The sequence below is a fragment of the Mobula birostris genome, chromosome 15 (assembly GCF_030028105.1).
Source record: "Mobula birostris isolate sMobBir1 chromosome 15, sMobBir1.hap1, whole genome shotgun sequence".
Taxonomy (NCBI): Eukaryota; Metazoa; Chordata; class Chondrichthyes; order Myliobatiformes; family Myliobatidae; genus Mobula; species Mobula birostris.
In genome coordinates, this window is record NC_092384.1 from 11,509,965 (window position 1) to 11,526,484 (window position 16,520).

The 16,520-nt window shown below is 46.8% G+C and overlaps 1 protein-coding gene across 4 annotated transcripts in view; it reads left to right on the plus strand.

Annotated features, from left to right (window-relative positions):
- The window catches only part of elmo3 (engulfment and cell motility 3), a 160,701-nt gene that overhangs the window by 85,239 nt on the left and 58,942 nt on the right, over window positions 1-16,520 (plus strand). For 3 of the 4 annotated variants that reach the window (XM_072279316.1, XM_072279315.1, XM_072279317.1), the window contains 6 exons: window positions 4,084-4,183; window positions 6,020-6,171; window positions 8,721-8,799; window positions 11,153-11,203; window positions 12,052-12,174; window positions 16,077-16,208. In XM_072279316.1, coding sequence (XP_072135417.1) covers window positions 4,084-4,183; window positions 6,020-6,171; window positions 8,721-8,799; window positions 11,153-11,203; window positions 12,052-12,174; window positions 16,077-16,208 — 637 coding nt within the window. The remainder of the gene's footprint in view (window positions 1-4,083; window positions 4,184-6,019; window positions 6,172-8,720; window positions 8,800-11,152; window positions 11,204-12,051; window positions 12,175-16,076; window positions 16,209-16,520) is intronic. The other variant, XM_072279318.1, reaches the window with a different exon arrangement.

Below are 16,520 nucleotides of genomic sequence, written 5' to 3' on the forward strand. Positions count from 1 at the left end.
TCCTTCATCAACGTGTTTAGTCACATCCTCAAAAAATTCAATCAGACTCGTAAGGTACAACTTGCCTTTGACAAAGCCATGCTGACTATTCCTAATAATATTATGCCTCTCCCGATGTTTATAAATCCTGCCTCTCAGGATCTTTTCCATCAGCTGAAGTAAGACTAACTGGTCTATAATTTCCTGGACTATCTCTACTCACTTTCATGAGTAAGGGAACAACATCTGCAACCCTCCAGAACCTCTCCCATCCCCATTTTTTGATGCAAAGACCATTGCCAGAGGCCCAGCAATCTCCTCCCTCGCCTCCCACAGTAGCCTGGGGTATATCTCATCTGGTCCCAGTGTCTTATCCAATCTGACGCTTTCCAAAAGCTCCAGCACGTCTTCTCTCTTAATGTGTATATGCTCAAGCTTTTCAGTCCACTGCAAGTCATCCCTACAATGGCCAAGGTCTTTTTCCCTAGTGAATACTGAAGCAAAGTATTCATTAAGTACCTCTGCTATCTCCTCCAGTTCCATACACACTTTTCCACTGTCACACTTGATCCTATTCTCTCACGTTTTATTCTCTTGCTCTTTACATACTTGTAGAATGCCTCTTCCATAATCCTGCTCGCCAGGTCTTCTCATGGCCCCTTCTGGCTTTCTTAATTTCATTCTTGAACTCCTTCCTGCTAGACTTATAATTTTCTAATTCTCTATCATTACCTAGTTTTTTGAATCTTTCATAAGCTTTCCTTTTCTTCTTGACTCAATTTTCAACAGTACTGCTGAAGGGCTTCATCTCGAAACATCAACTGCACTCTTTTTCCATCGACGCTGCCCGGCCTGCAGAGTTCCTCTAGCATTTTGTGTGTGTTGCTTGGATTTCCAGCACCCAGATTTTCTCTTGATTGCTTTTTCTTGAATGTTTGGCTGTTTATGAGGCCAAATTGCCAGCTAGGGGGAAGGCGTGCATGGAGCGGCTGGATTTGAACAGTGAACCACGAAGTCCTGTGCGGAAGCCACAACACCCCGGTCGGCCAATCTTCATCACCTTCTCTTTGTCCTGGACACATACATGTCTTACAGTGATGGTAGGCTGCAGCCAATGACCTTATTGGCTGACCTGACAAGTTCACTGTAGTTTTTTAAGTATTGTGAGAGGATGCTGCACTAAACCAGATAGTAATGGCTGATGTCATATTGCTCTTGATGATGGCAGTGTAGAACTGCACCAGTAGATTGTGAGGAATTTTACCAACTCTGCATGAAGTACATCCTCTGCCAAGCCTTCTTGTTTGTGATGGAGATGTAATTCTCCCACATGATGTCCTGTGAAATAACAATGTCCAGGAAGCTGAATATTGAAACAATGCTAATTGTAAAGGTGCTGATAATGAGTGGCTGGAGAGGAGACACATTTCTCCTTGAGGCAACATGTATTTCCCCCTCCAAATTCGTAAATATGACTGCTGCTTCAGCAGAATTTCTTAAAGAAACCGGTGTTTAGCCTGATCTCTCTGGTGTACATAAATGTGAGTGGAAGTGGATGAAGTGAGTGAAGACATGGATCAGATCAATGTGGCTCAAGGCTGACCCTTATACAATCGAGTTTTATCTACTACCAGCATGGAACAGAAGATGAAAAGAAGGCATGTTTATACAGTGCTGGGTGCTGTGTTAACTGTGCTGGAGTTGGGGGACAGTCTATGTGAATGGGGGAGGGGGAGGGGGTGGGGGTGGGGGTTGCGGGGAGCAACGGGGCTTGCTTTGCTGTTGTTGTTTCTCTGTGTGTTGTGTTCTGTGTTCTCCTGCTGGGTACAGTGGACAGACTAGGTTTTTGCAGCAACACTTGCAGACTGCCCCCAGTTGTCTTGGTTGTTAACACCGACGAAGTATTTCACTATATGCTAACGTGCGCACGTGATAAATGAATCTGAACGTGATCGTCCTAGCAATGAACGTTCTGCGCTGGTAAGGAACAGGTGATAAATGGATCAGGAGCCATGTTGAATATTGAGCACAGGTGTGAAACGTTTCTGACCTCACAGCAATGACTAGCAGGTATGAGCTGCGTCATTTATGATCTTATTGAGTTGGAATTGGAAATGGTTTGTTGTTGCCTCATTACCCAGGTACAGTGAAAAGCATGTCGTTTTTACTGTTCGTACAGATCAGATAATTGCACAGTGCATTGAGGACTGAGGGCACAGCCTCGGAATTCAATGACGTCCCTTTTGAAAACAGATGAGGAGGAATTTCTGTAGCCAGGGATGGTGAATCTGGAGGCAAAGTTACTTAAAAGCAGATGTTGATAGATACTTGATTGGTAAGGATATCAAAGGTCATGGGATATATTCAACAATAGACAATAGATGCAGAAGTAAACCATTCGGCCCTTCGAGCCTGCACTGCCATTCTGAGATCATGGCTGATCACCTACTATCAATACCCGGTTCCTGCCTTGTCCCCATAACCCTTGATTCCCCTATCCGTAAGATACCTATCTAGCTCCTTCTTGAAAGCATCCAGAGAATTGGCCTCTACTGCCTTCTGAGGCAGCACATTCCACACCTCCACAACTCTCTGGGAGAAGAAGTTCCTCCTCAACTCTGTCCTAAATGACCTACCCCTTATTCTTAAACCATGCCCTCTGGTACTGGACTCTAAGGCAGAGGTTGATAGATTCTTCATTGGTCAGGGTATGAAGGGATACAGGGAGTAGGCAGGAGATTGGGGTTGAGTGGAAAATTGGATCAGCCATGATGAAATGACAGAGCAGACTCACTGGGCCAAATGATCTGGTTCTGCTCCTATGGTCTGATGCTTTTGAGGAGAAGGCAGGAGAATGGGGTTGAGAGGGATAATAAATCGGCCATGATGAATGGCAGAGGAGACTCGATGGGCTGAATATATATATTGGTGATTGCTCATCGTATTGGACGATGACAGGAAACCTGTGCAGGAGAGTTTTTAAAGTGGAAGAGCCGTTCCATTCTCTCGCCCTCAGAAGTCTGGGTCCAGTGGTACGATCAAGCTTCACAAACAGACCTCTTCCTTGGTAACAGTGGATGACCATGACATCTTCTGTGCCTCGTTATGCTCTTCGCTCTCCATGGAGCATTGCAGTTTCACCTTCCTGGCCATTGGATCTCACTGTAGATCTCATCCACCCTGTCCACTGGATCTGACTTCACATGCTAGGACAGGCAAGTCCCTATCTCAGGGGGAATGAGGTAGCCTGCCTGTCGAAGCAGTGTACCAGGCTGTGGCCGCTGTCCCATGCAAACAGCTACTTGGAGTCACAGGTGAGAGCTGAGTGTCCAGTGGGGACTAAAAGTGAGTGAACTGCCCCTGAATGGACATGACAAGCCCCTTCGCCAGAGGTGCTATCCCTCCCTATCACCCCATACACCACTACAGAATTAATGAATAACTACACTCAAACAAAGAAGGAAAATGTTGCCCCTCAGGTCCCTTCTAAATCTATGCCCTCTAGTTTTCATCTCCCCTACCCTGGGGAAAACACTGTCACCATTCACTTTATCCATGATTTTATAAACCTCTATTACTCGGGAGTTGGGCGGGGGGAGTCCCCGTCTATCCCGTCTCTTTTTATCACTCAAGCCTTCCAGTCCCAGTAACTACATCGTGAATCCTTTCTGACATCCTTCCTGAAGCTACGTGACCATAATCGTGCACAGTAATCGCTGCCTCGCGTCTTCAGCATCCCAGATTCAATCCTGACCCTGGACACTGTCTGCGTGGGGTTTGCACGTTCTCGCTGTGACTTCATGGATGCTCCAGTTCCTCCCACGCTCCCAAAGCCTTGTGGATTGGGAGGTGAAATGATGCCGGATGTTGCCCCCGTTGTGTGTGTGAGTGGTAGAATCTGGGGGAGAGGTGGGGTATTTGAGAATATGATATTAATGTATGGTAAGTATAAGTAAGTCTCTGATCGGCGGGCTGAGGGCCTGTTCCTGTGACACATTCCAGTCATACAAGGACCCTCCACTCCATCTACCCCTTTATCATTTGCTCATGTGCACGCGCAAAGGTTTTCGAAGAGGTTCTCTGATGTCTTCCTGTGTCTTACAGCACTGGTGAGAGCTTGGCCCACACTCTGAACGCATTCATAGAGTTAATGGAACACGGCGTCGTCTCCTGGGAAACACTCACCCCTGTTTTCATTAAGAAGGTAACCACCCGGTTTAAAAGCCAAAGAACTGCAGATGGTGGAAGTCTGAAATAAAAATAGAAAAAAAACTAGAAACACTCAGGAAGCCATTCAAAATCAAAGTTGAGATTATTGACATCTGCATAAGTCCGTGTGTGCACAGGCATAATGAGAAACTTGCAGCAGCTTCAGAGGGAAATAACCCACACGAAACATGATTTCCATCGTCTGCAGAATCTCCTGTCTTTATAACATTCACAAGAAAAACATAAATTTTTCACAAATTTTATAAGAAAGAAAACAAAAAGAGGTCTATTTTAGTGCAAAGTGATCAGAACAGTTACAATATTACTAAAAGTAGTGTTCAGGGAAGTTGGCCAGCAGGTTTAGGAAAGATTGACATTTATTTGTCACACGCACATCGAAGCAGACAGTGAAATGCGCCATTTGCACGAACAGCCCATACAACCCGAGGCTGCGCTGGGGGCAGCCCGCAAATATCGCCACACATTCTGGTGCCAACATGACATCCCCACAATGCTCAGCAGAACAACGCAGAACGCAACGAGCAACAACAGTAAAACAAGCCCCGATCCTCCCTCCCTCCCACCCACACACAGGCACAGTTCTCTAACCCCAGGACAGGCTCCAGTCTCCAGTCTCCAGCCTCCAGCCTTCAACCTCCAGCGGACTCAGGCCTGCAGATATCACCCCAATACATTCATAAAAATTCACAGACTCTGCTCCAGCCAACGGACCTCAACTCCCAGACATCCATTTCAAGTCTGGGGCACTGTCCTTGTTCCCAGGACACACTGATCAGCAAACACTAGGCCTCTGACTTGGAACTCGTCAGTGAACTGAATGGTTAAAGGGAAGTGGCTATTGTAATCCTGGTGGGAGCCTGGTAGCATTAGTGGAGAGGGAAACAGAATTAGTGTTTTCAGTCACCCAGCTTCCTGTGAGCTGTGGGTGTCACTGGATTCTGTTGTCTCTAGTCACTGGGACCACCCTTCATTAGGTTAGGTGTTGGATGTCAGAGGAGAGATCAAGCAGTGCCATTCCTCATGGTATAGATACAGAGATTCACTTTATCCAGCAGATAGCTCCTGATCATCGCTCTACCTGCTCTGACGATAAGGTGTTATGACACTGTCTTTGCTGCGTAGGAGGTCCTCACTCTGAGCTGTCGACTTCCTTGGCCTGGATAGATTAGCACACATACAGAGTGGGGTAATGGGAGGTGATGGGGTGGCATCATATTCCCAATGGGCAAATGGCGAATATATGTTTAATTAGTCAGGGAGTACCCAAGCCAAAAGCTATCCCCTTGTGGAGGGTAGGGTGGCACAGGCAGGGTGGAGGGTGGTCAGGGTTAGGGGTTAGTGCTTTGAGTATCATTCAGGTTTGACTGCCGACTACATCACTACAGTGATGTGTGTTCTGTCTGGTTCCACAAGCATGGCAGTCAGTGGGGAGAATGGACTTTGCCCATGGTTCAGTAAGGGGCTCTGAGGAGCATGATGACCGAGGAAGGCAAGATTGACCTCAGTGTTGCCGAGAAGATGACCTCCACAGCTGAGGAAGCCAGGCAGATGGCCCTGCATTGTCCCTGTGCTGGAATTGTTTGGTGGGTCAGTGGTGGGGGAACTGTACACTCACTGTTTAAACTGTGCCATGTCTACCCTTGGAGGATTTGGTGCTGAAGTCTGAAGGAGCTGCAGCTCAGATATTCTAGTTTCATAGGATCAAGAAGATGATTTTTCTTATAGCTGAACAACTAGTGTGGGGGTGGGGGAGCACTGCTGCACTGTAACCTTTCACCTTTAGCCATTGACCTTACTTATACCTGTTTAGATTGCAGGCTTTGTGAACAAGTCTGCCATGGACGCATCAATTCAGCAGTTGTCCCTGGCCTGCCTGGAGAGTATGGTTCTCAGCAGCAGTTACCTGTTTCAGCTGGTGAAGAACGAGGTGACCCTGGACAGGCTGATCTCGCACCTACAAGTGTAAGTGGCAGTCATAACAAATCAGCAGTCTGCCCACTCCCAGAAACTTCACACTGCTTCCCAAGCAGGAGATGACTGACTCTGGCACAAGATCCAGTTTCCTGGCAATGGCAAGGACAGCTATGGATGGGGGCCTTCCAACTATTGGCCATGGTAGCTACTGGGTCTGTAGCAATGGTGGTAGTTCTGCGATAAGCTTTTGGAAATGGCTGTCAGGTACTTTATTAGCTGCAGAGGAGAGAAAAATATAGAACGTAGGGCAGGACAGTACAGAAACAGGCCCTTCAGCCCATCATGATGTGCTGTCTAATTAAGCTATGAATTAGAGCGACACACACAAAACTGGAGGAACTCAGCAGGTCAGGCAGCATCCATGGAGGGGAATAAACAGTCAACATTTTGGACTTAGACCACTTCGGCATGAAACATCAACTGTATGTTTCCCTCCATAGATGCTGCCTGACCTGCTGAGTTCCTCCAGCATTTTGTGTGTGATTGTGTGTTGCTCTGGATTTCCAGCATCAGCCTAACATCTTGTGTTTAAACTAGTAACCTAATGCCTTAGTAAACTAATTCCTTCTGCCTACACAATCCCTCCATTCTTTGCACATTCCTCTGCCTATCTAAAAGCTTCTTAAATACCTGTATTGTACTCGCCTTCATTATGTACCCAGCAGAACAATCCTGGTACCCAACACTTTCTCTGTTTAAAAACGAACATGCCCTAAATACCTCTTAGAACTTAAATATACCCTACATGAACACCCTCTAGTAGTAGAGGAGGAAAGGATATCAGCTGTCTACTCAGCCTTTCCTTGTAACATCTGCCCTCTAATCCGGGCAGCATCCTCTCCAAAGCATGTCCTTCCTGTTACAGGGGTGACCAGAATTCAATGCAGTTCTCCAGGTGTGCCCTAACCAGACTTTTGTAAAGCTGCAACATAACTTTCTGACTCTTGAACTCAGTGCCTCGACTAATAAAGCCAAGCATGTCGTACACCACGTTTACCTCCCTATCAACTTGTGCAGCCTCTTCTGGGGCGTCTGCCTTCAACCCAGGCAAAGAAGGCCATAGCACTGGCAGGGTCAACAGGGTGTGCTTGATCTGAGGATTGTCTGAATAAACGTCTTCAGATGACCACTCTCCTTCCGAAGCTCCTGCAGCCTTATTGTGTTCTGGAGTCAGCCTTACCCCTCAACTGAGGGGCTCCAGTGATGCTCCTGAAGGTGAAGGTCACTCCCTTCTTCCATAACCTAATGACCCTCCTCTTTCCCTTTCTCCCACGGTCCATTCCCCTCGCCTAACAAATCCCTCCTTCTTCGCCCTTTACCTTTTCCACCTATCACCTCCTCCATCCCCCTCCTCCACCCACTCACCTGGTCTCACCTATCACTTGGAGCTTGTATTCTGTCCCCTTCTTCCCCACCCCCCCCCCGCCCCAGTTTATTCTTATTCAGGCTTCTTCCCCTTCCTTTCCAATCCTGATGAAGGGTCTCATTCTGAAATGTTGACTTTATTCCTCTCTGTAGACGCAGCCCAACCTGCTGATTTCCTCCAGTGTTTTGAGTGTCTGGCTGTGGATTTCCAGCATCTGTAGAATCTCTTGTATTTATAACGAAGAACCCCTTTCTCTCTTCCTGTTGCATTGCATAGTATTGTGCAGTAGTCCTCACTCACACCATGTTCTCTTTAATGGACCATGCTCTACCCGATTGTCGTCGGAATGTGCTGCTTTAATCATTTACCAGCACAAGTACTGGAGGCTGAGTTCTCTTTCCTCTCTCCATTTCTCTGTCCTTCCTGTGCATTGATCTGAGTACCACCTTATCCAGCCTCCACCTGGAATGATTCTGAGCTGGGAGTTCTGGAAGAGATTTCTCAGGAAGCAGGAAGGAAGCCCCTGTAATGCTGGGACTCTGCTTCCCAGCCACTGATTAAAAGAATTAATGTGGAGACCAGTTGAGTCACTTTTAGATCAGGGTGGGCTTCATCTCAGCCTCTAACTCACCGTGAGTAACTTACACAATTCAGAAATAAATCACTGGACATGACTGGGAGTCAGAGTCTACATGCTCAATCTGTATCCCACCCGAATGCTCAACGTATCTTCCTGTTCCATTATGTCTCCAGGACTGTAGATGGCAGTGCAATCCACTTTAGAGCAGACAGCCCTCCAGCCCAAGACTGTGCTGAACACATCTCACCTGCCTGCATTAATTCCACATCACTCTGCACTTTGCCCATTCAGTATCCGACCAGCTGCCTCTTAACAGTTGTTACTACTCCCAACTCCTCTGGAGGCTCCTTCAAGACACATCTCCTTAGTGTGGAAAAATGTATTCATTTGGGTCCCCTTTAAACTTCCTCCCTCATGTTTAAACCTATGTCCAATAGTTTTAGACGTGCTGAAGCTTGCTTGCAGTAGTCGGCGAGGTTTGCTCTCTCCATGCCTTGGGTGTCTGCTCACTGAGTGCTGTTCTCCACTCTTTAATGGAGAGCTCAGCTGTCTGCTCCTTAGCTGAGTGCCATCTTCCCTTTCTCCTTGCAGAACGAACCAGATGATCCAGACTAAGGCAATGGCGCTGATCATAGCCCTGCTACTGAGTTCCAACGAGGAAGAGAGGAAGGTACTGTTTTAATCTGTTGTATTGGAAACAGCTCTGAACAACAGGACATGTTGTCACTCATGGGCCCGGTGGTGAAAGTGTGGACTAGCTCTGCACTGCAGCCAATGTCAATCTGGTGTGCTGGCTTTGCTTGGGAAACTTTTACACTACAACAACGTGCAAAAGTTCATGAAATGCTTTTGTTTGCATTCCATCTAGACAGATCAAATCATATGTAAACACATTGAGGCAGTACAAAAGGAAAAAGAAACATAATGCAGAATAGAGTATTAAAGAGATTGTGTCCCTTGTACTTCATTTGTCTTACACAATGAGGTAGATTGGGAGACAAAGAATTCATATGTTCAGTCCATTCAAAGTCTGCTAACAGCAGGATAGAAGCTGTCCTTCAGTCTGGTAGTACATGCTTTCAAACTTTTGTATCTTCTGCCCAATGGGAGGGTGTTGCAGGGAATTAGGTAAATGGGTCAGAAGACACCAACTACGGGTAAATTTTTAATCATTTATGAACGTGACAAAACCAAACACTAAAACATTCAAGCTATACAGATACTTATCTAAGTGTGTGCCCAGACCCTCTGTGTGTAGCACACTGTCAAAGTTTCTGTGATACATAGTCTGCGGTGACCCAGAGAGTGAGATTCACGTGTGTGCTACGTTTATATGGTGGTGGTACTTTGATACCAGAAGCAGGCCAATGGAAGGGCTGCAGCGTTCTTCAAACGGGCTAGTCGATAACTAACTCAGCAGCAGTGGCTTTTGACATGCAGATAGTGTTAACCTTTCACACTATAGAGGGGGTGAGGAGTTATCAGCAGGACGGGAGGCCGGTTTTTGTGTCCACGACTCTCTATAGTTCCTTTCAGTTTTGGGTGGTGCAGCTGCCCGACCAAGGTGTGATGCAGCTGGATAGGATGTTTTCTGTGGTGCATCAGTAAAGATTGGTGAGGGTCATTGGGGTCATGCTGAATCTCCATGGCCTTCTGAGGAAGTAGAGGCTTGGTTTGCATTCTTGGTGATAGCACCCATGTGGCTGGATCAGGACAGCTTGTTGATGTTTACACTCAGGAACTTGAAGTTCTCTCTACCTGAGTGTCTTTGACACAGATACCAACCTATACTCTGTCCTGCTTCCTGAAGTCAATGACCATCTCTGTTGTTCTGTTTAGGGAGCAGTTGCTATCTTGACTCCATGCCACCAGGCTCTCTATCTTCATCCCCTATTCAGCCTGCTCCACCATTTCCTTCACATCCATCACTGTGACATAATCCCCCAATGAAATAGATTTCGATTCAGATTCATTTATCACATGTGCATCAAAACATACAGTGAGATTTCCATTAGCAACCAATACAAAACTAAGGGTGTGCTGGGTACGTTCCGGTGTTGGCAAAAAGTAATGTGCCCACAATTCGCGGCAGAACAGCACAGAATACAACAAGTAACAATACAAGGTCTTCTGACCCACCCACTCACACAGACAACCCTCCAACTCCAGGACAGGCTTCCGGGTCACCAGATTCCAGGCTTTGGCCATCCAACCATTGAGTGGCCGAAGCCTGGAGGCCTGACTCTCATCATTCTTCAGACTTTGATCTTTGGTGTTAAGCCCTGGACAAGCCAAAGACAGGACTCTGAACTCCATGCTCACACACTGAGCGCACCAACTAACTGCCCTTTGTGTCTCCTCAATTGATCCCAGGACCCAACGACCTGGGACAGCCTGACATCCCATCCTTCTCGCTAAACCCTAATGTGACTCCTAACTCCTCTCTGCCCCAAAAACAATCCCTTAGAACTTAAAAAGCAATGAAGTCTGAGCCACGATCTTGACAGAGACTAGACCGCAGCTGGGTGCCATCTTGGTAGGGCTCCATACAAAGGTGACGGGTATTGCTCGTTGAAAAGTAGTGTTAGAGTTTGTTACCAAAGGGGTGTGTTATCAGATAGTCCCTTTGGAGATCAGGGCATAGGTGGAGTTGAGGGGAAAGGGAGAGGGTACAGAAGAGAGAAGCTGATCACACTCTCTGCCCAGCCACCTTGCTGAGCTGTATGTATGGGCATGGGGGCTATTGGATTTCAACACTATCCTGCCTTGTGTTGGATCACCACTGAGAGCAGCTACCTGATCTCCAGTAAGAAAAGTAATGCTGGAGAGGTGTGAAGGTACGGCAGAGGACGTGGAGTAATTGTAGTTAACATTTGTTTGAAATCTATCTATTATCCTTGCAGTATTGATAGTTTAATTCTTCAACTTATCCAAACAAATCGAGTTATCATTCAGCAATTTACCTTGTGTTATCATTGGGCAGACCCTGAGCATTGTGAATTATTTTTCCTTCGTTCTTTCAGGAAACAATGGAGTTTCTCAATAAAAGAAACCTGAGGCAGTATGTTTTCAAGGTAAGGCACTTGAATTCATCAAAAATTGCCCGGCAGTTAGGAGGAGATGGGGGATTGGATAAGTTCTAGTGAGAAAAGATGGGAACGTATACCGGAGTGTATAGTGACACTTGTGGGCTGCTCCCAGCACACCCTTAGTTTTGTATTGGTTGCTAATGGAAATTTCACTGTATGTTTTGATGCACATGTGATAAATGAATCTGAATCGAAATCTAAATCACTGGGGGATTATGTCACATTGATGGATGTGAAGGAGATGGTAGAGCAGGCTGAATAGGGGATGAAGATAGAGAAAAATGGCGGGGATTGGACGGGCCCCCGAGAGGGGTGGCGGGAGGGTTGGATGGCCCCCTGAGAGGGGTGGCGAGAGGGTTGGACGGCCCCCAAGAGGCGGGAAAGTTGGACAGTCCCCGAGAGGGGTGGCGGGAGGGTTGGACAACCCCCCCGAGAGGGGTGGCAGGAGGGTTGGACACCCCCCCCCCCCCGAGAGGGGTGGCGGGGAGGGTTGGACAGGCCCCTGAGAGGGGTGGCGGGAGGGTTGGACAACACCCGAGAGGGGTGGCGGGAGGGTTGGACGGCCCCCGAGATGGGTGGCGGGAGGGTTGGACAACACCCGAGAGGGGTGGCGGGAGGGTTGGACAACCCCCCCGAGAGGGGTGGTGGGAGGGTTGGACGGCCCCCGAGATGGGTGGCGAGAGGGTTGGACAACCCCCCCGAGAGGGGTGACGGGAGGGTTGGACAACCCCCGAGAGGGGTGGCGGGGGTTGGACATGATGTGTGTTGCTTGAATTTCCAGCATCTGCAGAATTCCTGTTGTTTGAGGAGTGACTTGCTCTGTTTTCTTCTAGAACATTATCCTGAGTTCTTCCGCAATGAGAGATGAGATGGCCCACTACCTGTATGTCCTGCAGTCTGTTTCCCTCAACCTCTTGGAGCCCAGGATGAGAATTCCAATGGACCCCTACAATCAGGCAAGCCAATACCTTCCTGCGACTGAGAACCTAATGACTAAGATGAAGATCTCTTGGCTGTGGCATGGAAGTCTGCAGAAATGATGTTTGCAGAAGGGACACAAGCCATTCGACCCCACAGATTTAGGACACGGACACTTGTCACTGCCCGTAGCCTTAGCCCCATCCCCTTATTCACAGTTTCATCGAAATAAACAGCATGAAGCATGGAAGCAAGTTCTTCAGCCCAGCTCATCTGTGCCAACCAAGATGGCCTACTACTCTAATCCCAATTACCTAAGTTTGGCCCATATCCTCTTAACCTTTCCTATGCACGTTTCCATCTGAATGTCTTTAAGCGTTGTAAACTGCACCTCCCTCTACCACTTCTGGCAGCTTGTTCCATGTAGGCACCAACTTACTTGTGGAGAAACTTGCCCCTTAGGCCCCCTTTTAATCTTCCCCTTGCCTTAAACCTAGCCTCCTTTCCCTCCAGTTTTAGAATCCGCTACTCTCAATCACTGAAACTATCTACCCTATCTATGACCCTAATAATTTTATAACTCATTAAGCTCAAATTCAGATTTATTTATCACACGTTCAGCGAAACGTAGTGAATTGCATCATTATGTTAGCAGCCAACGCAACCTAGGGATGTGCTGGGGGCAGCCCGATAGTGTCACCACACATTGCAACTCACCTCGTGACCTCCTTAACTCCGTGGAAAACAGCCCCTACCTATCCAGTTTCCCCTGTTAACTCAAATCATCTAGTCCAGTCAGCATTACTGTGAACCCTCCCTAGCTGAAACACATTCGCCCTCTAGTGTATTGACCAGAAATGCACAGTTACTCCAAGTGCAGCCTAACTGGTGACTGGTACGAATGTTTCCACTTCTTTCTCTTTGAGTGACTGATTTGCTTCCCATCCTATAGTGTGTGCTGTTTGCATCGTCCACTCACTGATCACATGTCTCACAGTCTTCTCTCATTTTGGATAAATTTTGTGCCTGTTTCTTTATTGGATTTATGAATGATTCTGTTATACAGAATCTTTGGGTTCCATTCCCAGAAATTGTCCATGAAGTGTATTTTCCATAATAGACAATTTCTCTCAAAGTCACAATGTAAACTCTCGACAGTAAAGACTGATTTGCAAAGAATAGACTGGGGAAAGTAGGTGAAGGTAGTCAGAGTTATTATCAGCAGGTGAATTGTTTGTCTGAATGCAGCTGGTTACCTATTGAGAAACCTATTGGCAGGTTAATGATGGAAAGTGTGTGTAGTGAGAAGTGGCTTGGGATTGGTGACCTGCGAGGCTTGGCTTAATCTGCACCAACATGGCTTCATTTGCAAACTTGCCCTTTGGAGTGGCAAGATGGAGTAGCAGTCAGCGCATCACTTTACAGCGCAGTGATCGCCAACTGGAGTTCGGTTCTCACCACTCCGTAAGGAGTCTGTATGTTCTCCCTGTAACTGCGTGGATTTCCTCCAGGTGCTCCAGTTTCACTCCAAGTTCCAAAGATACACAGGTTAGGGTTAATAAATTGCGGGAGTGTCATGTTGGTGCCAGAAGCGCTGTAACATTTGTGGGCTGCCCCCAGCGCAATCCTTGCTGAATGGATGTAATGCAAAGGACCCATCCAAGTTCAACTTTATTGTTCTGGGCATACTGACTCAGGATATGAATTCCGTGGTAATTAGCCTTCTGCAACAGTAGCACAGTACATTACAAACGTCAAGCATCAACTATACCTAACTCACATGACAAAATAAACATCATAATAGTGCACCCCTTATAAATATCACAAATGAGGGTTGGGGGGGCTGTTTTTCTACTCTGTGACTTCTTGTGTATCTGCTTTCTGTCACGGATCTCTCCTGTCATTGGTGTTTCTGTGTCAATTTGTGAGCCAACTCCATTACCCCAAATGCATCTCCCATCTCCCATGGGGAGGTCATGTTACGGTACCCGGGTGCTCATTGTTTCCCACTGATCAATGGAAGTTCTGTAGCAAACCCAGAGATTTCCTAAGTGCCTGGGGAAAACTGTCAGAGTTCCTTCTCCACAGTTCAGTATGGGAGAGATTTCCTCTAATCTTTTCTGCCACTACATTCTCACCTCATAATTTCCTATTCACCCAATCCAGACTTCTTTTTGTATATGAGAGCTCAAGAAAATAGAAGCAGCTGTAGGCCACTCAGCCCTTCAAGTCTGTCCCAGTACAAACATGACTGATCTTTTCTCATTCTGTTCTCAGCCAGTCCCTATCAGATCCATGATCTTTCAAAAATATCAACCTCTGGTCAATCAATCGGAGGTCTCGAGGTCTTTGTCCAAAGGCCGAAGCCCGGAGAGCAGTACGTGTATGGGAGAGAGGAAAAGGACTTGTTTTGTTGCTTGTGTTCTGTTTTATCATGTCCTGTGTTGTTCTGCCATGCAATTTGTGCGTTGCTATGTTGGTGCTCGAGTGTGTGGTGACTCTTTCAGACTGCTTCCAGAACATCCTTAGGTGTGTTAGTTGTTAATGCAATTGACACATTTCACTGTATGTTTTGATGTACATGTGATAAATAAATCTGAATCTGATCCCACTTCCACAAGCTTCCAGGTCAATGAATGCCACAGATTCACCAACCTCTGAGATGGGGTTCTATGTGAACGTGTTCATTATTCATTAACTCTTCCTTCACGCTCTTCTCTTCCCAGCCATGCCCCTCATCCTTCATTCCTAAAGCACGCCTCTCCTATAGCCCCTTCACTCATCTCTGGTGCCGTTGTCTTCTGGCACGCTTTCCTCCGAGATGTTCCATTGACTCCACGATCTCCAGTCTGATCTGCCACAATGTAGTTCTAAGCCATGTCACTAGGTGGCTCTGTCTGTAGCCTGTCTCCCAACCCAAGCCTGTGTGCAGTCCAGAGTGTTGACCAGCAAGTTCATGGAATGGAAAAGTGCAAGGGAAAGCCCATCGAATAATGCTTCTTTAAACTATCCAGTTTGCCCCAATTCATTCGCACGCTCTAGACACCTATCTAAATCTGTATCTACATTCCTCCGTAAGTTGTTATTAAATTGGCTTCCGCTGCCTTTTCAGTCAGTACATTCTCATGAGAGGGGTGTCAGAGACAAGAGGTCATAGGTGAGAGGAAAGAGTTTTGCTAAGGGGATCTGAGGGGAAGTTTTTTTTATTACACAGGGTGGTTGATATCAAAGGAGCATGCTGCCAGAGGAGATGGTGGAATCAGGTACAGCTATTGTGTTTAAGGCAGTTAGACAGACACTTCATTAGGTAAGGCATAGACAAATATGATCCTAATAGAGTCGAATGGGATTAGAGTGGATCGATAAAGTGGTTGGTATAGATGTGGTGGGCCGAGGGGCCTATTTGTGTGCTGTATGACTCTCCAATAAAGCAACCCTGCGCTCTTATAAAGAGTTCTCCACATCTCTCCTCCCTTGCTTTTTGCCAACTATCTTAAAAATGTCTATCAAGTGAAATTGCATGGCAAAAGGACCTTCAGCCCACCATGTCTGGGCTGATCAACCATTCCTAAACTAGTCCCACTTTGTTCTTCTCACATTCCTATCAATCCACCCTCCTCCGCGCCCCCCCCCCCGGGATTTTATCATTGGCCTCAGTACGATGGGGATTTTCAAAGACCTTCTCTCAGAGAAGTTGGAAATCAAACATTTTAAGTTGTAGAGAAAGGGGATGAAGTGAACTCCTTGAACAAGACCCTTTTATGTACGAGTTTCAATGGCATAAGCAGGCAATTATTTATAAAATGTCAGTTGACTCCAAGTGCAAGATGTCGAACTCTGTCGCTCCATTCACGCTGACTCCTCAGCCACATCAGTCTGAAATTCACAGAGGTCTGGCCTTGACTTTTTCAGAGCACTTCTCATATTTTTTCCCTTGCAGGAGCAGAGGGATATGATACACAGTCTGCGCCAAGCAGCCTTTGAGTCCGACGCAGACGCATCCTCTGGGAACTTCAATACGGACCGGCGAAAATCTTTGTACTCCAGGGAGTTCAAGAGGCTCGGCTTCCCTGTGAGTTGACACAGGCTCCTATGCCTTTTGGTGGTTTATATACTGTCTCCGAATTATTGTCCTAACAAACACTCTGAGGCAGTTTCACAAAATGCCATTTTAGGCCATTCACTTTTGGGTTTAGTGTGGATAAATCTGCCATAACACACATATACAATGCTGGAGGAACTCAGCGGGTCAGACAGCATCTATGAAGAGGAATAAACAGCCAATGTTTTGGGGCGAGTCCCTTCATCAGGCCCCAGAATCTGCCAGCCACTTCTTTCTTCATCTGCATGTATAGTCACATCCCCCAGTCACATCCATCTCAAA